At 40.4% G+C, this 27,058-nt stretch overlaps 1 protein-coding gene across 3 annotated transcripts in view; it reads right to left on the bottom strand.

Annotated features, from left to right (window-relative positions):
* Positions 1-4,173: 4,173 nt before the first annotated feature.
* dhx57 (DEAH (Asp-Glu-Ala-Asp/His) box polypeptide 57) overlaps positions 4,174-27,058 on the bottom strand; it is a 79,438-nt gene continuing 56,553 nt past the window's right edge. For all 3 annotated transcript variants that reach the window (XM_078230190.1, XM_078230191.1, XM_078230192.1), the window contains 8 exons: positions 26,324-26,600; positions 21,755-21,850; positions 19,775-19,858; positions 19,539-19,676; positions 16,181-16,255; positions 11,869-12,003; positions 9,030-9,230; positions 4,174-5,052 (listed from right to left, as the gene is read on the bottom strand). In XM_078230190.1, the coding sequence (XP_078086316.1) occupies positions 4,909-5,052; positions 9,030-9,230; positions 11,869-12,003; positions 16,181-16,255; positions 19,539-19,676; positions 19,775-19,858; positions 21,755-21,850; positions 26,324-26,600 (1,150 nt within the window). In that variant the 3' untranslated portion in view covers positions 4,174-4,908. The remainder of the gene's footprint in view (positions 5,053-9,029; positions 9,231-11,868; positions 12,004-16,180; positions 16,256-19,538; positions 19,677-19,774; positions 19,859-21,754; positions 21,851-26,323; positions 26,601-27,058) is intronic.

Raw genomic sequence — 27,058 nt, 5'->3', positions numbered from 1 at the left:
CTTGGTACACAGATCAGCTACCACTGAAAGACCTGATTAGCTTTTGGTGAAGGAATATTTTCTTCAAGGATCTGTTAAAATAGACAATTTGCCTCATCTCCCATTTAATGTTGTGGATCGTCACTAAGTAGAGTTTTCAACCAGGCAGGGAAAAGCCTGAGAGGAGCTGTGTAATTGTAATGTTGAACTAATGTTGGAGGTATGACCCTCTCCACTTGTTTATTATGAGATGGTGTTTTAAAGGTGGAGTGAAATTTCTTAGATGATTTGTCAGACTTCTATTGTTGATTTGAGGTATAGGTTGTATCTTGGCGAAGTGAAGAACATTCTTCAAACACTCCAATACAATCATTAGGAGAGCTTACACCATCAGTGACAATATAGCAAAGATTTTGTTGTAGATGTTTCTTAAGTCTACACTTCAACTCAATGGATTTCATTTACACAAGATGAACATGCTCCATAACAACTACTTCCACTCAGACAAGAGTCAGTCCCTTGTGGACAAATCTTCTAGGAAGCTTCACTGTGTCCTTCATTCCTACAGCCAAGAAACCATCTCTTAATAAAGCAGGAATTTACAGCGTACCAAGTGCCTGTAATCTAATCTACATTGTGGAAAACAGGCCGCAGCTTACATTCAAGAATCAAGGATCAAACACAGAATGCTCAATAACCACCACATCCAATGGTCCAGTTTTACACTTATCCATCATGCACTGGCATACAAAACATGTCAGGGAGACCATAGAAATCTCCAATACGGCCTTTTCATAAGTGACATTGAACTACCCTTAATCCCTACAGTGCAGGAGGCCATTCAGCCCATCGAGCCTGCACCGATCACAATCCCATCTAGGGCCTATACCGGTAACCCTATGTATTTACCCCTGACACTAAGGCACAATTTTGCATAGCCAATCAACCTAACCCTTGCATCTGAGTGTAGAAGGAAACTCACGCTGACACAGGGAGAACGTACAAACTCCACACAGTCACCAGAGGCTGGAATTGAATCTGGGTCCCTGGCGCTGTGAGGCAACAGTGCTAACCACTGTGCCGTCCTCAAGAAGCACACTTAACATCCATTCTACAGTCGACTGATCAGCAGCATGAGTCTTAACACATAGCAACCTATTACAGGTACAATAGCCTGATCAATCAGCAGTCAGATCCCATCCTCCACTTGCATACAATTACCCCTTTCACCTGTTCCAGTCATTACTCTAGTTGACAAGCAGAGTATGGTGCCTGAAGCATCAATTTCTACCAGTTCTTTTAAGGAACTTCGCAGAGCAAATTTAAAAGGTATAATTCAAAATCTGACTCAATGTTTCATCCAATGGATTTTGAAGAGGTTTTTCAACAACTTACCATAGGATGTATGGAATATCTTTGAAGGAATAATGCTGTGCATTTAGGACAAATACAAATCTCAATAGCAAGCTGAGACCAACTAAGTTTGACTCTAAATTGAGTAACTAACAAATTAAAAAGGGAAACAATCTTACGAATCCTACAGGGAGAAAGTGGATAGGATTCTTTGATCAGAAGGACAAAGTGAGACTTGGCAAAATATAACATTAATTGAATTACACATTGATTCAATACTCTTAAGAGCAAAGTGACTGTCAGAAGAAGTGAGAAGAATAAAAGCTGCAATAGGATGTGACATTGAGGACTAGCACAAAAATAGTTTGCATATATTCACAATGTAAGATGTGAACAACTTGCTTTTTTGGGAAGTCCAAAACAAAATTTACAACTCCGCTAAAGATGAAGGAAAGTCTAGATAAGCAGCGAGGACTTAAAACAAATCCCATAGAGAATTGAGACTATCAAGGACATTTGTGAGACATTAATAAGCATTCATGAAGAAATCAATAGATACTAGGGAGATAATACTGGATTGGAAACAAACCAATATAACTCGTCAAAAAGTGGTTGAAAATTAACCACAAGATGGCTGCAAACATTAGCTTTAATTGAATTCCATCTAACGTAATGGAGTAAATTATCGGGAGTAAATATGAAGATTACCTGTACAATAAGAACCTAATAAATAGCTGTCATAGCAGTATCAGGAGCAGCAGATCCTACTTGAACAAACTCCTTGACTTATTTGAAAAAGTGGACATGGACTTTCAAACTTGGTCAAATGCCCTTTGGAAAGCTTGTAGGGCCTCCAACTTCTGGTGGATTTGGCTTTTGACATGTCTATTCAATGCAAAGCTGCAATCAACAAAAGCAATTGATTATTGAAATATACAACCAAAACTGTGCCAGAGCAGTCTAAATGAAATATTGACCAAACTGTACAGTGACTCAAATCATATAGCCATATTTGGTCACCAAGAAACAAGAGACAGTGCAGAAAATAGCCATACACTTGACCCTTGGTGTCAGTGCCAATTGGTAAATCCTTTTCACATAAACAGTGATCAACACAAGGAATGGGGACTACCAGGTGGTGGAGTAGAGACAAAAATTGAATAACAATTGGATGCAGCAATGAGAGTATTATAAGGTTCTGAGAGAATGATAAAGGATGAACATTTTTTTTCTTCCACATTTATCTTATAATCTAAAGAGATATAGGAATACATTCAAAAAATTATTTTGCAGCTGTTAAGCCAATCTTTGTGCCTGGTACATCCAGAAACCAGACAAGTTGAAATACTATTCCAAAATAGGGTAAATTTCTTTTGAAACGTGGGGTCTGCAACCTAGATCTTCCTGAATGTGTACTATTGAGGGAATTTTAGTTTATCAACTACATTCAACATTGTCCCAGTTATTCTCTAGGGAAAAAAAACCTGCCGCCTTACTATTTCACAGGGTTCCTCCGAGACACTGGAGAGACAGTTTTATCCTCAGGCTTGTACTCAGATATTTATAAGTGGTTAACACAATCAGATGCAGGGATGACCAATGTAACATGAGCCACACGATCCATATCTGCAGTGAAATCTTCAAATGCTTTGCTCAGTTTCCCGCCCATACACTTAAACCCCATTGTGCGAAATATACAATGGAAAAGGATGCAAACAGCCATAACAGAACGGCTTTTAACTTCCTATCTGGGCAACATATATGTTTGAATTAATTGTTCCTTAAACTAATTATTTGAACCTGAATGCATCAGTATATCCAGCAGGGAGCTTGCTGTGTAGGTTCTGCTCTTAATCAGTCGCTACAGAATCTGCTAAAGGAACAAATATAGGCAACATCACTGCTACCAACAAGAAGTCTTCAGCACCATTGATCTCATCAGCAGAAATATCAGAGGTGTTCCTGGATCAGAAGCAGTTGTACTCGAAAGAAGGAGAAAGGGATGGACAGAAGAAAAAAAAGACTACAACACAGATTTAAAATACATGGAAACAAAATATTTCAAAAATCACATTGATTAGCCCATTTAAAAAATTTACACAATGTAATTAATTACAACAAAAATATAGATATGAATCTTGTAGTCCTTTGTCAAAGTTCAAGTCAAGAAAGGATTGGGTATAGCTGCACAGAGTAAGGATACATCTCAGTGACACTAAATATAGGTTTCTAAATATTTGTTTTATTCCGTCGCATTCAATTTATTTCAAAATCCTTTTCTTAGTTTCGAGACATTTTACGAATAAAATTGAAAGCTGTACTTCAACAGGTGCCAGACAAAATCTAGAGGAAGTACAGTATTTCAGATGACACATTAAATGCCAGCCTTCTCGGACAGTAAAGTAAAAGATCCAACGGTACCATTTTGAAGAGGAAAAGATTTAAGTGTCAACCACATTGCTGTGTATCTGGAGTATACACATAGGTTAGACCAGGTAAATGTGACAGGTTTCTTGAAAGGACAATACTGAACTAAATTGGCCTTTATGACAATCTAATAGTTTCACAGTCATGTTACTTATACCAGCTTTTTATTCCAGATTTATTTAAATTTAAATTCCAAAACCATCATTTTGGAATTTGAACTCGTCTCCAGATCATTAGTCCAGGCCTCCATGTTACTAGTCCAATAACAGACTACTATCTTACCATTCCTTGTTCTACTTACCTCCAGCTATCAAGTTGCATTTGAGCTAGTTCTCCATTAAAGTGAGCATCTGCTCATTAACCTGTAAAAGCACCACACAACACAGAACAAAGACATTTTGCAAGAACAATACGTGATGCAAATATATACTGATTTTAATTAAGGATTTATGGTACTAATTTATATTTCAATACACCTTAAAGTGCAACAACTTTCACACAGTTCATTTAGTTACTGGAGAGTCTTTTAAAGATTGATGTTTATTTCTTAGCTCTTAATATTTCTTTGTCCAATGTCGCAGAGAGGAAAGTGTGACAATCAAAGTCATGCATTTTGTATTTTTCTTCTGGCAGATGCAAATTCTTTGTGAATGGGTCAATCAACCAAAATCTTAAACTGTAGCAACAATCACTCCACAATGCAAAACCAATGTCAGCAGGCATTTCTCTGGGGAAAGCTCGGTTCTACAATTTGGAAACTGGTTAACTTCGCCCCAGAGGCATGTTAAGATTTTGGCTGGTAAATTTACAGTGATAATAATCCACGGAGTCTGCAAGCTTCCATGTGCACCCTGTGTTGAACAGCAAGTGACGTGTATTAAAAAGTTGTTGTGGATCCGAGTTTGTCAGTAACATATCCTTTATTAATAGATCCAGTAGGTTTTTGCTTGCTGTGCTCTTTCAAATATTTGTGCATACATAATGTTGCTGGACCAAGCAATTCAATCATTTCTATTTTCACCTTGCAAGGGGAACAGATCCAAATTCAGCTGCCAGTGTTTGGGAAGGTAGTGAAAATGGCTGACCAGCTTCCCCTGCAACTTCTTGATGCTTTTGAATGTCAGCAGGAAATCTTTTCCCCCTTGGCCATCACTGAGTGGTTATTAGTTTCACAATCATGTCAATGATGAGTGACCCCCGTGGACAAGTGCATAGGTCCATATTAGGTTTCTTGATTTTATCTTCCAGCAGCTGGTCCAATTCCCAGCGAAGCTCTTTAACTAGCTCAGCAATCTGGGTATAGTACAAGAGGAAGAAGAATTACTGGTTAAAAAGGAGACTGCATATGGTAGGCATCTATACATACACAGGAAGCTAGGAAAATGAAGGACAGCAAAAGATTCACTGTTTTATCTAGCCTTTATCTTTAACCTGTCTTAATGCTCTCTCCACTCACATTGTTTGTATCTTTAAAGACTTGATTAGCTGTAAGTATTCGCATTCCAACCATTATTCTGTAAATTGAGTTTGTCTTTATATGCCCTGTTTGTGAACAGAATTCCCACTCACCTGAAGAAGGGGCTTGGAGCTCCGAAAGCTTGTGGCGTTTGCTACCAAATAAACCTGTTGGACTTTAACCTGGTGTTGTTAAACTTCTTGCTGTGTTTACCCCAGTCCAATGCCAGCATCTCCACATCTTATCTAGCCTTTCCCATATTGTTGTGATGTCTTGGGTTCCTACCCACCTTGAGTCATGTAATTTCCTGAGGCAGGTAAAATATCTGATACAGCCTCCAGCCAAGAAGGGAAAAAAAATTAAAATTTCTTTCTAGCCTCTTTGGGCAATCAAAACAAGCCTATTGATATTAAAAGCTTAAGCCACCTGATTATTTTACCTGAACCATCAATGTAAACGCTTTATCTATAAACTATACCAAGATAAAAATAAGAGCTTATTTTAATGGTACAGGTTTAAAAAATAAAGCCACTAAAATAAATAGTTTGTCCGATTCCTATCTATAATTTCAATGTAGGCCACAGAAGAGCCTCAGTGTGTGTTAAGATGGTGCTAAATATTTGCTCAAGTCCCAGTTTATAACAGCACTGTTTGATTACCAAACATGTCTTCTGAATATTTAATTGCCAAGAAAAATCTAAAATGTAATTTTGACTTGATGTTTATCCAAGTAAAGGTAATAAGCATATCTGTTCCCCGTCATCGGAGACTTAAAAAAACTGACATTGCAAAATGGCTCACTTCAAAGGAAAAGTGGTGAAATAAATCCATCCTCATCACTTATTTGTCAAAGTGGGAATACGAACCTCAAGCTCTGAAAAGTAATTTACCAATTTCAAACCAAGCCTCTCTGAAACCTGTCAGTACATTAAGCCAGTGGTACTATCATAGAATCCCTACAGGAGAAGGCCATTCAGCCCATCGAGCCTGCAACGACAACATTTCCACCCTGGCCCTATACCCATAAACCCATATTTACCCTGCTCATCCCCCTGATGATTGTTAATGAATTAACAGGAGGAACTCTGATACAAATCTTTCAGATATTGCTGAATACTGATGCCCAGAGAAAGAAGTGTTTCTCTCTTTTTAAAAAAGTATCAAAAATAACCCAGGAAATGACAGACCAGCGAGTTTGACATCTATTGTGTGTAAAGACTTGGAGATTCTTATTAAAGATCACAGAGTATCTTTAAGATAATCTTAAAATATAGTCAATATAGATCCACAAAGGGGAGGCCTTGCAATCTAATTTACTGACTTTCTTTGAGAGCGTAACAAAGAAGCATGTGGTATATTTGGGGTAATATTACCAATGAGGTCTCAGTGCATTTTGTCTATTAATGATCTGGAGCTAGGAGTCACAAGAACAGTGGTGAAATTTGCAGATGATACAAAGCTAGTGAAGTCAGTACATTGCAAAGCTGAACAGGGTAAGCTTCAGGAGGGTTTGAATATATTTGAGATTAGTGTTAGAATGTAAAGCAATGTTAGAGTGTGAAGCAAACTGCTTCAAGTAGGGACAAAACATCTAAGAAGGTACGGTTAGTTAAATAGAAAATAACGTGTACCGAAAATGCATGGAGATCCTGAATGCTTATAAATTGAAGTAATTGCAACAAAGCTTGGTGTCAGTGACGAAAGCACAGTGGATGTCGGGATTATTATAAAGCCCATATTGAGATGAAATATAGGGTTAAATCTGCCACTTTACAAATCATTAGTGTGACCACACTTGGAATACTATGTACAGTTCTGCATACTACTGGACCAAGCAAATATTGCAGCTATTGAAAAGATACAAAAGAGAGCAACTCGCTTTATTGAGACAATGGAGGGATTGTATTAAGAATTTGTATATTGGGCATGTTCTTGCTAGAAGGGAGAAGTTTGGGAAGTGGTATGATTGCTGCTTTAGGATTCTAATGGGATTAGATAACATAGATGATAGGTCACTTCACCTTGAGAACAATAGAATCCAGTGGACACTTGTGTACAAATACAAAAACTAATTTAGAGGAATATTATCTCAGTGAGAGAACAGTCAAGTGATGCAACAAAACTGATTAATTCAAAAGCAAATTAGATAATTACTTCCAGAAAATAACATTTTGGCTTGCAGTAGGCCAGCAAATTGAGACATGACAAGTGGAAAGTGCAGCATTTGCGAGGAACAATGTGAGTTTTGGATCTATGACACCCAAAGTTCTCTGACACTGGGCATTTACCTCACCTATCCATGTCTGTTGTAGACTAAGAGAGGCTAATTGGCACGATTAGGAAGGACATGGACACATTACTTAAACGTGTGGACCGACCCAAGCAGCTTATTTATAACTTCCTGACTTGTACACAATGGTTTTGTTTTCCAGTTTCTATTTGTTTTATTCATTTTCTGCTCTGCGCTGGTTAGATCTATTGAGCACCCAGACTCTGAAATCACTTTGAACTTTATCCCTAACTACTGTCACCATTCATATAATACCAAACCCCCCCCCTTCAAAGCAACATGCATTTCCTTACTATGATCAGTACATTACTCAATATTAAATTGCACTTGACACTGTACCACTAACTAACTTACGCTTATATAAAATACAATCATGCTGGATATATGGAGATTCAGATTTGCACCTGCAAATAAATTGTCGGAAGGAGGGGAAACGAGACATTTTCTCCAGTGAGAAGGGAGGGAAGGAGGGTAATTCTGATTAATCATATGCCCCAGTGTATCAAGATAGAAAACTCAGTCAGGCATCTGCCATTCTCTGTTTTGAGGAGGGAGGGTTTTGAAAGGTGAAAAGCAGGTGTTTCACAATTCTTCTACTGTTATCCCTGCCCTGTTGTTCTCAAAGTTAGGTTAAAGAATTCAGTAATAACGTATTAGTATTGAGATCTATTCAAGGCTCAGTCCTCCAGGGAACACATACTAACCGTGACAGCTGTGATAGTGTCACTTTCAAGTTATTTCTCCTACTTTAATCCTCTCAATAGTTAGCTGACTCTTGCTGCTGTACAGTTCTATAGCAAAACGCTTTTTAGCGTCATCCTTAAGTGATCATTCCCCAGATGTGGGCACAAGTGATTGATGACTGACTATTCCACAAGTTGGCATTATTGCCAAACTCAATCCTGATCGCACCCAGTATACTTTCATAGAAACCCTACAGTGCAGAAGGAGGCCATTCGGCCCATCGAGTCTGCACCGACCACAATCCCACCCAGGCCCTACCCCCACATATTTACCCGCTAATCCCTCTAACTACGCATCTCAGGGACAATTTTTAACCTAGCCAATCAACCTAACCTGCACATCTTTGGACTGTGGGAGGAAACCGGAGCACCCGGAGGAAACCCACGCAGACATGAGGAGAATGTGCAAACTCCACACAGACAGTGACCCGAGCCGGGAATCGAACCCGGGACCCTGGAGCTGTGAAGCAGCAGTGCTAACCACTGTGCTACCGTGCTGCCCAGGTTACAGTCAGGATCACTACTCCTTCTCTCCAGACCAAGAGAATGATGACAGCTTTAATTACCCACGTTTTAATACTTCAGGCTGTGGAGTCAGATAATTTAGCACAAACAACGATGGAATGCAGGATCTTCCTACCTACACAAGCTGTGTTTACAGGCTGCTGCAACTTACAGATGAGTCACTATTGGCGAGGCACTGTTCAGTTTCAATTTCATTCACAGTATGATAATTTCAAAGAAATAACAAATTACTTTCAACCCCGTAATGCCTCCTTACCTGAGAGGAAGCAGCAGCAAATCGAATCCATCCATCATCAAGGGAGATGATGAACTGTCCCAACTCGAGTTCCACACTGACCTGGCCACCCCCAAACAGCACCAGAGGATACACAGAAACCATGCTGCAGTCTCGCAGAAATACTCTGCTGGTTTTCACCTTCTCGTGGTACACCAAATAAGGATTTTCAAAGTGCCGGACCTAGGGTTCAAATATAGTGAATGATTTAATATCCATGTTCTTTACATAGGGCAGATCGCTGAAAATGTATTATTTAAGCAAAAAAAAGTTAATCATTATTGACGTTCCAAAGCACTTTATAGCTAATGAACTATTATTGAAGTGTAGTCCATGTAATTAATGTAGGAAATGTTGCTGCCAATTTACGCGCAGCAAATCCCACAAACAGCAATGAGATAAAGACCAGTTTTGGCTATGTTGATTGAGAGATAAATATTCTCGAGGTCACCAGAAGAACTCATCTGCACCTCTTCAAAATAGTGCCCTACAATCTTTTACTTTATATCTTCAACAATGCAACGCCTCCCTCAGTAATAGACTAGGAGCGTTATCCCAGTCTTTACGCTCAAGTCTCAGCAGCGATGCTTGAACCCACAACCCTTCCGACTTGGAGGTACGTTTGCTGCCACCAAGCCTTGGCTGACACCCTATGCATCAATGCCACAGGGATTTTGGGGAACACATTCAACATTGCTACTCAGTTAAACATTCAATTTAAGTTGCATGATTGCAGGAAGCACGAACGTCATGAAAATTCTGTGGCAGACCTTTGTTTAAAGCAGTGGTTTTCAAACTTTTTTCCCCCCAGCGACTCTCATGACCCACTGACCAGGTAAGCTGCAGTACTGCTGTTACAGTCACAATCTAAACGGGAATTACTGTACATTTAAAAATACACCTTCTTACTTTTTTCCTTTCGCACATAACTTGAATTGTACCAGGAAATACTAAGCTTTTCCTCCTAATGCTGGCTGTGTCATCGTCTGAGGCGAGAGATCCTCGTTGCCATACCACTTTCTACAAATTGCGCGCTATGAACAGAACATCCCACTGTTCTTTTGAGCAGAATCACAGAACTTCTTGTGGTACATACTTTTATGATTGCTAACACTTAAAAGAATAGAGATACATTTTGAAAAGCAATACTCAAGGATTAGCATAATCAAGGGCCACACCCTTTAGTTGTAAAAATTGAACAGACTGGGTACCATCAGTGGTGAAGTGTGAACTGAGCAAAACAAATGTCTATAGCTCATTTTCAGGCAAAATGCACAGCACACTTGATCTAGATTCAATTGATGCTGCAGGTTAAACATTGTGGTCCGAGTTTTCACTTGCACAATCGTGTGAAAGACAATAACGACTTGTGTCAAGTCCAGCCCCTCAGGAAAACATAAAAGATCCCACAGCAGTCGTTCAAAAAAAGAGCTGGGATGTTCTCCTTGGTATCCTGGCCAATATTTACCTTCACAAAACGGATCGTCTGGTCATTTACTGCTGTGGGACTGTACTATCATTTTTCCTATGTTACAACAGTGACTAATGCTTTAAAAGTACTTTCTTGTATTTTAACTGCTTTAGGACATCTGGCAGAAATGAAAGGTGCTTTACATTCAAGTTATTTTTCTTTATCAATTGAGCGCGTTGTTACATCTTGGAAATGTCTCAATATGCTTAGTACTCAATCATCACTGGGAGACCATTGTGAGATTGCAGTTGTCCTGGCTAACTTATCAAGAGTCTGTTCATTTTACAAGAGACAATACTTTAGAGTATTGTAGTAATTATTGTCAAATTTAGAATATTGTCGTAATTACTTGTACCGTTTCATTTCTTGAGAGACTGTGTTGTTCTCTTTAGAGAAGGGAAGGCAAAAGGATTTAATAAATGATGAACAATTTTGATAAAAGAAACATGGAAAAACTGATTCCACTGGCAAGAGGACCAGTAAACAGAGAAGACAGATTTGAGATAATTTGCAAAGGAACAAAAGGATAATTGAGTCTACCCTTTTTTCATAATGGAAGAGTTATGATCTGAGAGGTGAAAGCAAATTCAATTGTAACTTGCAAAAAGGAGTTGGATAAATATTTGAAAGAGAAATATTTTCAGGATTGTGGGAAGAACAAGGAATAGGACTAAATTGAAATCTCTTTCCAAGAGCCAGCACAGAATGATTAGCCTCTTCTGTGCTTCAAGGTTCTATGATTCCATTCATTAGTTTTAAGGAATGATATATAAACTTAGTTAAGTAATGCCATGTTTGTTTCTCTAATGTTGAACTGTTCAGGTAGATAATGCAGCAGTTAATAAACGCAGTCGGACATGAGGGGAGATCAAATTGAGGTATTCAAGATGATAAAAGGTGAGGATAAAGTAGATGTGGAGCGGATGCTTCCACTGGTGGGGCATTCTAGGATGAGAGGTTATAGTCTTGGGATAAGGGGTAGAAAATTTAAAACAAAGTTGAGGAGAAACTATTTCTCCCAAAGGGTTGTGAATCTGTGGAATTCGCTACCCCAAAGTGGTGGATGCTGGGACAGTGAGTAAATTTGAGGAGTCAAGACAGATTTTTAATTAGTAATGGGTTGAAAGATTATGGGGAGAAGGTAAGAAAATGGGGTTGAGGCGCATATCAGCCATGATCGAATGGCAAAGCGGACTTGATGGGCCGAATGGCCTAATTTTGCTCCTATATCTTATGAACTTCAACATAAAATCTTCCTTGCCTGATGAATCCATACTAATGAGCAAGGCATGGGTCTGCTTCTGCTGGCTCCCAGTGACCTTGCATTGGGAAAAATGCATATACACTGACCTGATAATTGACCGAAGATGGGTGGATGTGGACATTTCCATCATTCTTCGTGACGAAGTGCAGTTCTTCTGGTTTTGGCAGCACTTTTAATGCGCCACACATAGTCTGCGCATACTTACTCTGAGGAGTGATCACCTAGGTACAAGAAAATTAAGATTTTCAAGTTGATCTGTATTATGGATCCCCCTCCCTTTCTTCAATGTCTTCCCTCCACTATAAAAAGAACTGGATTACTACAGAGAATGATCCCAGAGGTTTTAATTTGTCTTCAGGTACAATGCAACACTGAACCTACATATCTCGATTTTCTCCCTCTCGCATCAATAGACTTGCTCTCGGTTGGCCATTCTTGTTCATAATGCGAGGTTTTATAAGATGGTTTTGTTTTAGGTGATCTCTTGTAATTCAAGGTAAAAAAGCAGCATGTGATCTCCAGCTAGTTCTGCCAGCAATAAACCAATGTGGCCCAATTACCAGGAGAATAGGACACCCAGATGGAGTGCTGTTGAAATGAATGTGCCAGGTTCAACATTTGAAAACAAAGGACAGAATATTGGCTTTGCCATGGGTAGACTTACAGGCGTTCAGGCAGGGAGAGAGAGAGCATGTTAATGCGAATGCAAGAGAGAGAGAGAGAGAGGGAGGGAGGAAAGCAGCTGCCATCGTAAGCAGCAGGGAAATGTTGGTTCTGTGCTAGCCATCAGGCAGAATGCTGGGTAAAGTGACAGAATGTGCACAGATTTTAAGAACGCTGGAAAATTCACCCGGCAAGGCCGGGAGAAGGAATCACTGGAGTGGGCCTTGCTGCAAGAAGTCTGTTTGGGGATTTCCAGTAGACTGAGGGAAATGACTTTCAAGGTATGACTCAGCAAAACAAAGAAAAGTGAACTGTTGGAAGCAAGGAATGACTGTGGACTGATTCCTGTAAAGACTGCAATTCTGCAAGACCGTGCCTTAATGTATAAATGTCGCGTGGGGTTACCAGCCGTATTCAGGCACTTATAAGAGATATTTTAGATTATCAGTTGTCCACTAAGTAATGGTTAGTGATTGATGATTTTAGTTAAGTTACAGTAACAGTCTTGTTTTAAGTTAGCAATTGGGAATACAATTTTTTTTGAGTTGTCAGTCTCTATGGGGATCGTAATATTCACACATTCTGAGAAGGAACATTGTTAAATAATTCTTGAAGTGGCTTTCAGCATTTGATAAATGGTTCATGTTGAAAACTTAAATTCAATTTTATATCCATTCAATGACATTAGAATAATCGAGTGGTTGGTTACAGCACAGCAGGAGGCCATTCAGCCCACCAAGCCTGTGCCAGTCCTCTGCAAGAGTAATTTAGCTTCTTCCATCCTCCTGCCTTTCTCCCTGCAAATTCCCTTCTGAAAGCCATGATTGACTCTCCTCCACCCTCTTTACAAACAGTGTATTCCAGACTGTAACCACATGCTGCATATAAAAGCTTTTCCCCATGTCACCTTTAGCTCTTGAGCAATCACCTTAAATATGTGTTGTCTGACTCTTGACCCTTCTGCCAATGGGAACAGTTTATTTACTCTGTATAGATCCCTCATGATGTTGATCACCTCTATCAAGTCTACGCTTAACTTCTACTTCTCAGCGAACAATCCCAGCTTCTACTGACTGAGGTCCCTTGTCCCCGGAACCATTCGCCTGAATGTTTTCTAAGTCTGCTCTAAAGCCTTGTGAAGTGCGGTGCCCAGAAGTGGGAACATACTCCAGTTGAGACCAAAACTGTATTCTATAAAGGTTCATCATAACCTTCTTGCTTTTGTACTCCCTCCATGTCTCTATTTATAAAGCTCAAGATCTCTTTTTAATCACTTTCTCAACTTGTCTCTGTTACAGCACCCCTTTGGAATTGTACCCTTTACTTTATATTGCCTTTCCTCATTCTTCCTAGATTTTCATAAACATTTACAGCAAAGAAGCGTTCATGTTTGTCAACAAGGATCTGACTACACTAATCCCATTTTCCGGCACTTGGCCCATAGCCCTGGAGGTTATGGCAGCAATAGTGAATATCTAAATATCAAAATGTAAAACCTTGCACTCAGTGTTAAATTGCACCTGCCACGTTCACCAATTCCACCAATTTATGTCCCCTTGAAGGTTATCGCCATCTTTCTCAGTTTACTAGACTTCCAAATCCTGTGTCATCTTCAAATTTCAAAATTAAGCTCACATCATTAACGTAGAGCAAGAAAAGCAGTTGTCCCAATGCTAACTCCTGGGAACATGATTGTATACCTTCTCCCTGTCTGAAAAACAACCATCCACCACTATCCCAGCTTTCCTGTTACTCAGGCAACTTTGTATCCACTTGCCCTTTTATTTCATGGGCTTCAACTTTATATGGCACATTTTTTAAATGGCTTTTGAATCGATATACACCACATCAATCTCATTACCCTCGTTATTACTTCATCAACTTAGTTAAGCGCAATTTGCCTGTAACCAGTTCATGCTAGCTTTTCTTAATTACCCACATTTGTCCAAGTGACTAATAATTTTGTTCAGGAATGTTTTCAAAAGCTTCATTATATATGTGTCAAAACTAGTTGATTCTTAATGAAGGTAGCCGCTAATACAAATACCCTATGTCTTTTTGTTACATTCCCATACTATTCCTTAAAATGTTAGGGAAAGATGGTTGACTTTCTTCCTGCCAATAAAATGAACGTCCTAGGTGAAATATGCAGTGCATAGAAGATTGAATACAAACTTAAAAGCACTGCCCTGACATCTGGTCTACCTATTATAAAAAAGGACAGATATAATGGATAAAGGTGCAAAAATGATTTATAGTAATGATTTGAACTGAGAGATTTTAACTATCCAAAATATTTAACAAGCTGGGGGCTCTTCTTCACTAGAAAGAGAGGCCAAGTTATGACTAACAGCAGTCTTTGAAACTATGAAGAATTTGATGGGAAGATCCCAGGAAAAATGTTTCTAATTGTGGGGTTAACCAAAAGTAGTGGCCATAAATTCAAGGTAGTCACTAATAAATTCAATATAAGGAATTTAGGTGAAACGTTTTTACTCAGTGGTTAGAATATGAAATCAGCTACCACATGGAGTGATTGAGGCAAATAGCATAGATGTATTTAAGGGGAATGCTAGATAAGTACACATGGGCGAGAGGAATAGAAGGATACATTGAACAAAGTGGGAAGAAGTTCAAATGAAACATATACACCAGCAGAGACAGTTGAACCAAATGGCCTGCTTCTGTGCTCTAAATACTACAGACATTGAACAATAGGATGGAAGTTTGAATTTGCAATTCGCTACACAACGAACACAGCTGTGTTCTCTCTGGAGCTAATGAACAAGGAAAATTGACAGGGATCAACACTGAAGAGTGTTATTCCTCAGAATATTGGAGTATTTTCTAAATGGTGAGTCTCGAGGGACTGTGGAGGAGTAAAGACATTTGGGAGTCCAAGTATACACTTAAAATTTCTGCCTTGCCATCGTGAAATAGTGCAGAATAGAGGACCAGACCTTTTTCCCCAAGGGAGTAACAAAACTAAAACCAGCCATTTTAAGTGAATCTTGCACACCTTCTAGTGGCCATCTATAGAACAGCAGATGTTTGGAAATCAAGATGCTTGTCAGCTATACTACCGATCAAACCTGGCAAGAAAAGGTAGCTGTTGTGGAGGTCGATGTGTAACAGAAACAATGAGCAACAAGTTACAAGAGAAAGAGGAAAATTTGACAGATAAGATAATCATTTTGCAATGTATCTGAAGAGAAAATGAATTGTGTCACAGAATAGTAAATTTCATGTGTTCAGTTCACTTCCTGTATGGTTGAGACTTTGGTCACATGGAACAAGTTTCAGGACATCTGCTACACTTTGCATCAGCTCTTGACTCAGTTGCAAACTGAGACGTCTCTGTGTGAAAAGCCAGGTGTTCTATTCATCTAAATAGCTGATCTGCACCCGAGACTGTTCCAGATTTCTTTCTACTTGCCTGGGTGAGAAAAAGTGCTTCCTCACATCATCACTGAACATCTGAGCTCTAATTTTAAAGTTATACCCCCTTGTTATTTGTCCACCAAAGGAAAGTTTCTCCGTATATCAAAACTTTTACCATTTTAAACATTATAGTCTCCTGAACTCAAAGGAATACAAGCCAAGTTTATGCAACCTATCCTCATAATTTCCTTTCCCTTTGTTTAGTCAACCCATCTGACCTCGCAAAAAACAAAATTAAGCATTTTCACTCTAATTAAATTGTACGGTTACATTTTTTTAAAATTCTGAACTGACCTGGACAACATTTGGATAGAGGGCAGCACACAGTATTGCTGAAATTAACTTCATGTTTTCCGCATTGGAGTTCGCCTAAAATAGAAGATCAAATTGACAAAACAGAACTAGACATGACATGATGATTAAAACAAGCAAGCATTTAAAAAAAACTTGCTACATATGTTTTTACATACATATTAAAAATGTATCCATATACACAGACATATATAATGCATATTGCTAAAGTATTAGCTGGAAAAAGGTGAGCTTAATCCTTCATATCACTCTCCACTCAGCACTGCTGTTAATGGACATCAATGGATACAAGATTGAGGTCAGGGTTGTAGACTGTAGAAAGTTGATATTGAACACTAGAGGTATTAAATTATTGAAGAAATCAAAGATTGAACAGTTATTGTCCAAAAATAAAATCCAGTTTATAGACGATAATCAATCTGATATCCCACACACTGAAAAACAACAGAAGCCTTGCTATTTATCTCCTCTCATCCCTTCTCTACCAATTTGGCAATTCCCACTTGGGTATTATTTCTCTGATGACACTCTTTGGTTCTTGGCCTAAGTGACTTCTTAGTGAGTCTTGTTCAGCAACCCTGACCTCAGTCTTGTACAGTAAGAAGTTTAACAACACCAGGTTAAAGTCCAACAGGTTTATTTGGTAGCAAAAGCCACACAAGCTTTCGAGGCTCTGAGCCCCTTCTTCAGGTGAGTGGGAATTCTGTTCACAAACAGAACTTATAAAGACACAGACTCAATTTACATGAATAATGGTTGGAATGCGAATACTTACAACTAATCCAGTCTTTAAGAAACAAAACAATGGGAGTGGAGAGAGCATCAAGACAGGCTAAAAAGATGTGTATTGTCTCCAGACAAGACAGCCAGTGAAACTCTGCAGGTCCACGCAACTGTGGGAGTTACAAATAGTGTGACATAAACCCAATATCCCGGTTGAGGCCGTCCTTGTGTGTGCGGAACTTGGCTATCAGTTTCTGCTCAGCGACTCTGCGTTGTCGTGTGTCGCGAAGGCCGCCTTGGAGAACGCTTACCCGAATATCAGAGGCCGAATGCCTGATATTCGGGTAAGCGTTCTCCAAGGCGGCCTTCGCGACACACGACAACGCAGAGTCGCTGAGCAGAAACTGATAGCCAAGTTCCGCACACACAAGGACGGCCTCAACCGGGATATTGGGTTTATGTCACACTATTTGTAACTCCCACAGTTGCGTGGACCTGCAGAGTTTCACTGGCTGTCTTGTCTGGAGACAATACACATCTTTTTAGCCTGTCTTGATGCTCTCTCCACTCCCATTGTTTTGTTTCTTAAAGACTGGATTAGTTGTAAGTATTCGCATTCCAACCATTATTCATGTAAATTGAGTCTGTGTCTTTATAAGTTCTGTTTGTGAACAGAATTCCCACTCACCTGAAGAAGGGGCTCAGAGCCTCGAAAGCTTGTGTGGCTTTTGCTACCAAATAAACCTGTTGGACTTTAACCTGGTGTTGTTAAACTTCTTACTGTGTTTACCCCAGTCCAACGCCGGCATCTCCACCTCAGTCTTGTATCCATTGATGTCCATTAACAGCAGTGCTGAGTGGAAAGTGATATGAAGGATTAAGCTCACCTTTTTCCAGCTAACTACACTTCCTTATTTAGGGCCCACTGCTACTGTCCCTGACTGAGCGAAACATAGAATGTGTCTGCAACCCTTCTCTTCAGCATGGTTCATTGCTACAAGACACAGTTGATTATTGGCTGAGCCATTAGCAGGGGGGACATGAAGGGATGGCAACACGAGCTCAGCTAGGGCATGCACCTAAAAATTACCAAGCGGTCTGTATTATACCAGATAGGAAAATTGGAAGAATAGGCCATTCAACCCCGTTAGCCTATTGCACTATTCACCTAGATCAACTCCATCAGACCTGTCTTTGCTCGAGATTCCTTCATACACCTGTCTAACACAATTCTATTACTCTCAGTTGGGAAATTTTCAATTGACCTGGCCTCTACAGCTTTTTCAGGGGACAGAGTCCCAGATTTACACTATCTTTTTTGTGAAGAACTGCTTCCTGACATCACCCTTGAATGGTCTACCTTTTTTTTTTAAAAGGTCAGGCACCAACACAAATTTGCATTATACCATGAGTCAAGAAAGTATACATGTAAGGGGATTCAGAATGGTTTGGGACCAAAGATCAGCAGATCGGGGTAGATAAGATACAGAAAGAGTTGTAAAGCACTCGCATGGAGTACATATAACCACTATTAGAGAATTTAGACATGTATTTTTGAAAACATATTTTGTATTTAAAGCCTTTGTTAACAACATAACGCTCATAAGGCACGATGGGACGTAGTTAACAAAAAAGAACCATATTTGTTAAAACACAATATTGCTGCTGAGCAAAGGAAAAGATACAATTCTTATCAGGAGGTTCCAGATAGCCCTTCTGAATGGGATACACATTGAACCAAGGACACCGGATAAGAAGGTCCGATAAACATCAGGAGACTATGAATAAGACCCTTAAGATCCATGAGCTGATCACGCAGGCCCATGCTACCCAGGAATAGGTATTATTGGTCAAGGTATGTAATCTATACTTATAATGATTGGCTCATACCCAACTGGGCTTGGGTATAATTGCAGGACACGGTAGCACAGTGGTTAGCACTGCTGCTTCACAGCTCCAGGGACCTGGGTTCGATTCCTGGCTTGGGTCACTGTCTGTGTGGAGTTTGCACATTCTCCTCGTGTCTGCGTGGGTTTCCTCCGGGTGCTCCGGTTTCCTCCCACAGTCCAAAGATGTGCGGGTTAGGTTGATTGGCCAGGTTAAAAATTGCCTTAGAGTCCTGAGATGTGTAGGTTAGAGGGATTAGCGGGTAAATATGTGGGGGTAGGGTCTGGGTGGGATTGTAGTCGGTGCAGACTCGATGGGCCGGGTGGCCTCCTTCTGCACTGTAGGGTTTCTATGATGATTTCTATGATTTCTATGAGTAATGTAATTTCAGAGTTGATTTGGAACTGCCCCATATCGCTCTCCCTTGTATGTTGACCAAGCTTGGAAAATAAAGAATGTCTTTTACCAGAATACTGTCTCCCCGAGTCTTTGTGTTAGCTGAGCCGTAAATAAGAGGGGAAATCCTCCACATGAAAGCCAGCATAATACATAGGCCGAAATGTTACCGCCCTGCCTGCCACGGATTTGGAGCGGGCGAGGGGCGGGACAATGGAAATATCCATTGAACTCGAGCAGGATTTTACGGTTTCAGGACGAGCCAGGCTGTAAAATCCTGCCCATCGTCTCTGAAAACACTCCTACAATACAAAAGGAAAAACATATCTTTAACCTCTTGGCCCGTGGCTTCAACAATTCCATCTCCTCCCTGTGGTGACATCTTCTCAATGTATCTGGCTCTCAGTCCTTCCTTCACAAAACCAATATCAGACAGCAGCTCTGCAAATTGTCTCTTCATGCTCGAAATCTCCTACAATGCGGAGAAACACATCAGAAAATAATATGAATCATTATGACTTTTGATTCATTCACTACATTTAGGTGTCAGAGAGCTAAAAGGCCACCTACCTGTAATATTCTTCCAGATAAGAAATTTTGTCTGCAGTAATTGTATCCTGCTTGAGAGCCCATCTTTAAGGCAACGCTCCATCCCTAGATGGATAATTTGAATTAAAAAATGTTTAAAACTTTAAAAAGATACTCTCAACATTCACATCACAAGTGATGGTTCATGATCATCTCCAAGAAGAAAATGCACAGTGAGGTCACCTCCCCTTGATGTTCAATGGCACCACCATTGCCAAGACCCCACCATCAGAATCCTAGGTAGTTACCGCAGACCAGAAGCTGGGTTAGACCAACTACATTAACAACAAGAAACAAGACAGAGTTTGAAGGCTCACCTCCTAATGCATTGCCATCATCTAGAAGAGTCAGGCGAGTGGTGTTGCTTTTTTGATATTGGCTCCTTTTGCCACAAACACATTATGATTGTGATATTTGCAATTTCCACGATGTGTGGCAGTAACTCACCCAATAGACTTTACACCTCCGCCATTAAAATGGGCATGAGCAGCAAAATCATGGCAACACCAGCAGGAAAGTTTTGTTGAATCTTTCTAAAGCTCTGATTAAGTCCCAACCAAAGGACTGGGTCCAGTTTTTGGCAGTGTATTTTAGGAAGGACCTGAGGGTCCTTGAGAGGGTGCATTAGAGATTTATCAGATTTGTTCAGGGTTGTGGGATTTTAGTTACAAGGTTAGGTTAGAAAAGCTGGGCGTTCTTCGAGCAAATGAGATTGAGGAGAAATTTGATAGAGGTGCACAAGATTATGGCAGGTTGGCATAAAGTAGACAGGGTAAAACGGTTCCAATGGCTGATAGTACAAGGACTGGGAGACACAAATTTGCACCGATTTAAGGTTTTGGGCAAGAGATGCGAGGAAGAGCTCACAGCGAATGGTAATGACCTGGAATTTGTGACCCACAAAGTGGTGGCAGTGGAAACAATCAATGAATTAAAAATAAAAATTAGATGGACACTTGAAGGAAATAAACTTGCAGGGCTACAGGGATTGAGGGGGGATGTGAGACTGACTGGATTGAGAGTCGGCATGGATTTGATAGGCTCCATTTCTTCTGTAAGTTACTCTTATGACCATCGCTTTCCTCATCTCCTTTAAGGCATGTACCGATGTGAACACATACCACACACTTCACTGTTCCTTGATGCAAATCTTGGAGGTCCCTAACTAAAATCATAAGGAGAAAATGAAATGAGACTTCCCCTGTGTTCTTCATATCCACAAGGATAATTTAAAAAAACATGAAGCTACATTGGGAAGAGGTAGGGAGGTGTACTTGGATGTTAGAGTTACTGTAGCTTCTAATCCTTCCTCTCTCCCTTGGGGGAAAATGCCACGCATCCACTTAGCATTACCCAACTGAGATTGCAAATTTAATATGTGGTTACATTGCTACAAGAGGTTGTGCAAATTAAATAAATCAACATTGAACAATGAAACTCACTGGCATTCCAAAGAAGTGGCAGGATGTAGATTTGAGTGTTGATTTTTAGGATTGAGAATTTTTAATCCTGTTCTTTCAGAGGCACACAGCACTGAAGGAAGGAATTGGTTTGTTGTACATGCATCAGTTTGCCGAAAAAGCTATCCCATTAGTCTCATTACCCTGCTCCTGCCCCAAAGCTCTGCAAATGTTTCCTTTTCAAGTATACATACAATTATTTTTTGAAAGTTAAATGAGAGGCAGTGAACAAAAGACCAGATTTTTAGCCACAGGGAGAGAGAAAGCCGGTGGCTAATTGTCACCTGCTGTTCTGGTATACCTGATGGTTAAGGTATACCAGTGAGGGCAGATTGAACTCAAAGACAGAAGTTCAAAGGTCTTCAGCAATCAATTGGAAACAAATTTTGCTCTTCATTGTCCATCCAAGTAAACGCATCTCAGATTGGCACAGGAAAGCTCAGTCGTTGGTAGGAATGAGTAATGCTGAGGACAATACACAGGGAGTGCTCAGTTGTCTTACCTTGTAGGCTTGGAGAAAAGCAAGAAAGTCACTGTGAGCCACAGCAAATTCCAACTTCTTCGCCTTGGCTTCTTCTCTCTTGTCCCATGGAGAAACCTTTCAACAGCACAAGCATTTTATTTTAGAATGTATTTATCAACTAATAACTGCATTTGATTAAAATACTTAACTACAAACATTAGTGTTTTATTCTCTCGATTATCCCCAAGGTTTCATTTTCTTTGCTGCTCTAAGAAAATTGCAATTAAAATCAAAAATCCTGAAAATCATTTTGAGTTCAACCCAGTTTTTCACATCTCTCTACAAACTGTGCATGCTCCAATTAGGTGTCAGCCTAGGCTCTGTGGTAACATTCTCACCTCTGAAACAGATGGTGTTGGCTTCAGTCCCACTCCAGGAATTTGAGGGTAATGAAGACTGACACTTCAGTCTTCATTAGGGGCACAGCCTTAGAATAAAAGGGAGTAACTTTAGAACAGAGATGAGGAGAAATTTCTTCAGCCAGAGAGTGGTAGGTCTGTGGAATTCATTGCCACAGAGGGCTGTGGAGGCCGAGACGTTGAGCGTCTTCAAGACAGAAATTGATAAATTCTTGATTTCTCGAGGAATTAAGGGCTATGGGGAGAGAGTGGGTAAATGGAGTTGAAATCAACCATGATTGAATGGTGGAGTGGACTCGATGGGCCGAATGGCCTTACTTCCGCTCCTATGTCTTATGGTCTTATAGTTCAGTATTAAGGGGGAGTGGCACAGTTGGAGATGCATTTTTAAGACAAAACTTTAAACTGAGAACCTGATTACCCTCGCAAATGGTCAAAGATCCCCACCACACTACTTTGAATAAAAACAAATGAGTTTTTCCTGATGTCCTGGCCAATATTCAACCCTCAACTAACACCTACAAAAAAAAAAGCAGATGACAGATTCTCCCATCTTTAACAGATCAGTATTCAGCAACTAAAAACTGATTTATAGTCTTGGTTGATGTTGTCTCATGTGTGATGTTAGGCTGTCTTGATTTGCATTACTGATTGTCTTCATATGAAGACAGTGTTGGAGGAATGGATGAAGGTATTGATGCACTTATCAAAGGCACTCGACAGTTCTCCTCAAATGTCAAAATTGCTTGATGACAGAGACGTCTCCATTTCAGTTTGTCCAAAGTTCTTTTTTCTCATGGATTGGGATCCAGCTTGCAAGCCCCGAGGTCTGCTTTCAGATTGTCTTTAAATCCAAGTTGGGACGTCCTGTGGTGCAGGTTCCCATGGTCAGCCGGCTGTAGAGTACTGCTTTTGGCAAGCGAAAATCCTCCATGAGAACCACATGGTCAACCCAGCTAGACTGAGCGCTGATGAACATGCACTCAATGCTTTGCAAGAACCTCAGTGCTGGGAATTTTGTCCTGTTACCTGATGTTGCAAATAGATATCAGACAACGAAGATGGAATGTTTCCTGTTGTTTTAGGTGATGCTGGTTGGTTGCCCGCCCAAGTTTTGCACCCACAAAAAGTGATGCAATAATCAATACCCGGTAGACTTTGATCTTTGTTTTGAGAAAAATTTCATGTGTAAGTGAGCCTGCCGAAAGCGGAGCTTGTTTTTGAGAGCTAATGTTGGTGCCGTCAGCCAGTGTAGTGTTACGAGATAATACTGCCAAGAAGGCAAAACCTCTGTACTGAATGGAGGGGGTATGTTGTTGATGGTGGTTGTGGGGTCTCAGAATATGCGGCCAATGGAAGGTTAATACAAGATCCCGGTCTTCTTTAGACTTGTCAGGCCAAAGTGTTATGAGGCTAGGGCAAAGCAATCAACAAGCAGCTGAATGTTTCCCAGAGTATGTGCTATGGCAACACAGTTGTCTGTGAACCAGGGCTCACTCAGTAGCTGTTCAGTAAACATTGCGCAAGCCTCGAGCCTTTGCAAATTGCAGAGATTGCCTGCCATCTGTCCTGAATTGAATGTGAACTCCTGTGTCAAGAGAATGTGTACAGGAGCATAGCTTAAAAGTATATGGGAAACAGCTTGACAAATATATAGCCTTGTGTGGTGCAATTGGTGACAGAAAAGGCATCTGATGGCATAACACTTTCATCACGCTGGCTATTATACCATCGTGAAACGAGCAACTGACACTCATCACATTTTTAGGGCAGCCATATTTGTGCAGAACCTTCATAGACTTTGCTGGTTTACTGCATCAATAGCCTTGATCAGGTCAAAGAACGCCCCATATAGGAGATCCCTATTCTATTCTACAAAGACCATGTTCACTGTTTCCTGTGCTGCACGGAAGCCACACTGTGAATCCAGGTACGAAGTGTCAATAAGGTGAGCAACAATCTGATTAAGAATAACCCTTGCAAGAAATTTTCCAGCCATTGAAATAATTGATTACATGATATTACTTACTCCCTTTCCATTTGGAGATATTAGTTATGGAAACAATCCTTGTAATAGTGGGGCACAGTGCCCTGGTTCCAGAATAGGCAGGAGACACTACCGAGTTTCCCAACCATACGAGTCTCTCTGTACTTTAATACTTCCGGTGGAATTCCATCAGCTCCTGGTGACTTACCCTCAGAGCCTTTATAGCCTCCGTGTCTTCTGCTTGAAGAGCAAGTTCTTCCAGAGTGCAATGCTGTGGAAGTGACTCAACAATATCACTGCACACTATGGATTGTTAATTTAGGAAATTCTGAAGTGCTCTGCCCAATGAGACAGAGAGAGAGAGAGAGGGAATCTCATGACTATTTATTAGGAACTGATTGCCATCTGCTAAGAGGATTGGTGTCAGACTGTTGGTGATAGGGCTATAAACTGATCAAATAAATTCATATGGAGCCTTCAGTTGTTTTAAAATCAACAGCTGCTTGAAGCTCATCTGACTTTTTTCCTCGCCTTTGGTTTTTCATCTCCCACAGTTTGGCCTGGAGCATGTATTTTGTGAGATAATATTTGGTGTTCCTTGCTTGTAATTTCTTGTCAGCTTTGAAAGATCTGTAAAAGCTGTGCACTTCATCTAAAGCTTGCCTATGTCTTAGTCACTGTTGTCAAACCAGTCTTGGTGCTTCTAATGAACGAATCCTAGGACCTCAGATGCCATGATACAAGTAACATCCTTTAACTTTTCCTCAAGAACCTTCAATGGAAATATTGTCCTCTGGGGTATCAGCAATTCCTGTGGTTAGTTTATGTTCTAGTTCTTGTCTCTTGGCCATGTTTTTGAGAACAGTTACATCAAGCTTCCTTTGAGGATCGACTCTGTGCTGAAGTGTCTTGGATTTAATCTTCAAAGATGCAATGATCTTGACAAGCCGATAGTCAGACTAGCATTCTGCACCTCTGAGGGAGCGGGTAGAACATATGTACTTGATATCTTTCTGCTGTACAATAACATAGTCCAACATGAGGTGGAGATGCCGGCGTTGGATAGGGATGGGCACAGTAAGAAATCTCACAACACCAGGTTAAAGTCCAACAGGTTTATCTGGAATCACGAGCTTTCGGAGCGCTGCTCCTTCATCAGGTGAGTGGAGGTAGGTTCACAAACATGGCATATATAGGGAAGGACACAACTGCAAGATAATTACAGATTGGAATGTGAAGAATGGCTGGAATGCAAGTCTTTACAGGTAATCAAGTCCAACATGTACCAATTTTTGGATCTGCAGTACATCCATGTTGTTTACAGTTTCTCTGCTTTCTGGAAGACTGTATTTGCAATGGTTTTAAGAGGCAAGGAGCTTGCCATTGGATTTTGCTCTGCCAATACCATAGTGTCCTGATACTCCTCTCCATGTATTACAGTCAGTGCACACTCGGGCATTGAAATCACCAAGAACGATGAGTTTGTCCTGATGGGGTGCTCCTCAAATTATCTTGCTGAGATGTTCATAGAATTCTTCTTTGAAGTCATCTGTCTGTATCATTGCTGGAGCCTAGATCTGTTGCATGTTAGTTACTCATAAGACTTAAGGGAAGAACCACGAGTTGATTGCCATTTCCCATAGGAAGGAAGTCAAACTTGTATGCTAGTTCAGATAGAATGGCAAAGCCCAGGCCGACTGTTGAGGCCGGTCCTTGGACTTGCCAATCCAACAGAATGTGTAGCCTGCACTAATCGCTTCAAAGTAGAGATTCCTCAGCAAGCCTGGTTCCGTTAAGGGCTGATGTCGTAGCTGCCCAGCATTATGGCTTTGAGAGTTGTTCTGCTATCTAGAAATGTTCTGATATTCCACGAATTGAGCTTCATACGACATTTCAACATGTGACTGGAGGGCCAGCCAGGTACAGGAACCTGGCAGGTACAGGGCGATCCTTTACTTCCATTCTCCAGGGCTGCTCTGTTGCCTCAGCAGGATACAAATTCCACCAAAATGTGCACTTTGGGGTTTATAATCATGAGCTAATTACTTCACAACAATACAGCAAATAGGATTAATGCAGAATAGCTGCTAAAGTAAAGTAAACTATAAAATACTATTGTATATCAAAATATTTCAGTAGAAGTTATTGTTTAACTGTATTTCATGTGTGTTAGCGCAAGTCTGAAGGATCAATTTTACTTACAAAAGGGGATTTAAAGGCCAAGCTGGCTGCAATGGTCAAAGCAGGATCAAGGCAACGGAAGATGGCACCAAACAACATTAGTTTTCCAATGCGGACATCCACTGGCAAAAAAGCTAAATGATACCCCAAGGGAGTGAGTGTTTCATCTGGCGTGAGGGCCCCGAGGTCCTGCAGCCGACTCTTAGCTGCTTTCAAACCTTCTTCCATGGGTAGCTCAACCAGACGCGAAAGAACAGATTCCAAATGATGGTCTGCAAAAATATCCAGAACTTTGATCCTAGGCAAAGAGAAAAGAAATAACTCAAATTCATTTTTAAAAATTCTACATATTCAACACTATGTAGTATGGTCCGGAATACATACTACAAAGCGACTTCAAAGACTGCAGTCATAAATGATAACTTAGTCCAGTGGGGGGGGGGGGGGGGGGGGGGGGGGGGTGGTGTTGGGACACATTTGTAGTTTAAACATATGACAGCAAACTGAAAGGGTTTATATTCAATACCACATTCTGGCAATAAAAATCAGAAGGAAAATGAGCAGATAAGTTATTTTGTTGATGCAGTTTACTTTAGCAAGTATTATTATTTCCCTTCAGCATTCTCACCACAACGTGTACCTCTGCCAGACTGCAGTGCAGCACTGAGGGAATGCTGCGTTGTCAGAGGTGCTTGCTTTCAGGTGAAATATTAAACCAAGACTCTGTCTGCTCTCTCACGTGGATATTAAAAATCC

Source organism: Mustelus asterias, chromosome 15, assembly GCF_964213995.1.
Source record: "Mustelus asterias chromosome 15, sMusAst1.hap1.1, whole genome shotgun sequence".
NCBI classification, from domain to species: Eukaryota; Metazoa; Chordata; class Chondrichthyes; order Carcharhiniformes; family Triakidae; genus Mustelus; species Mustelus asterias.
The sequence above is the reverse complement of the archived record's forward strand: the minus strand, read 5'-3'. Positions and strand labels throughout refer to the sequence as shown.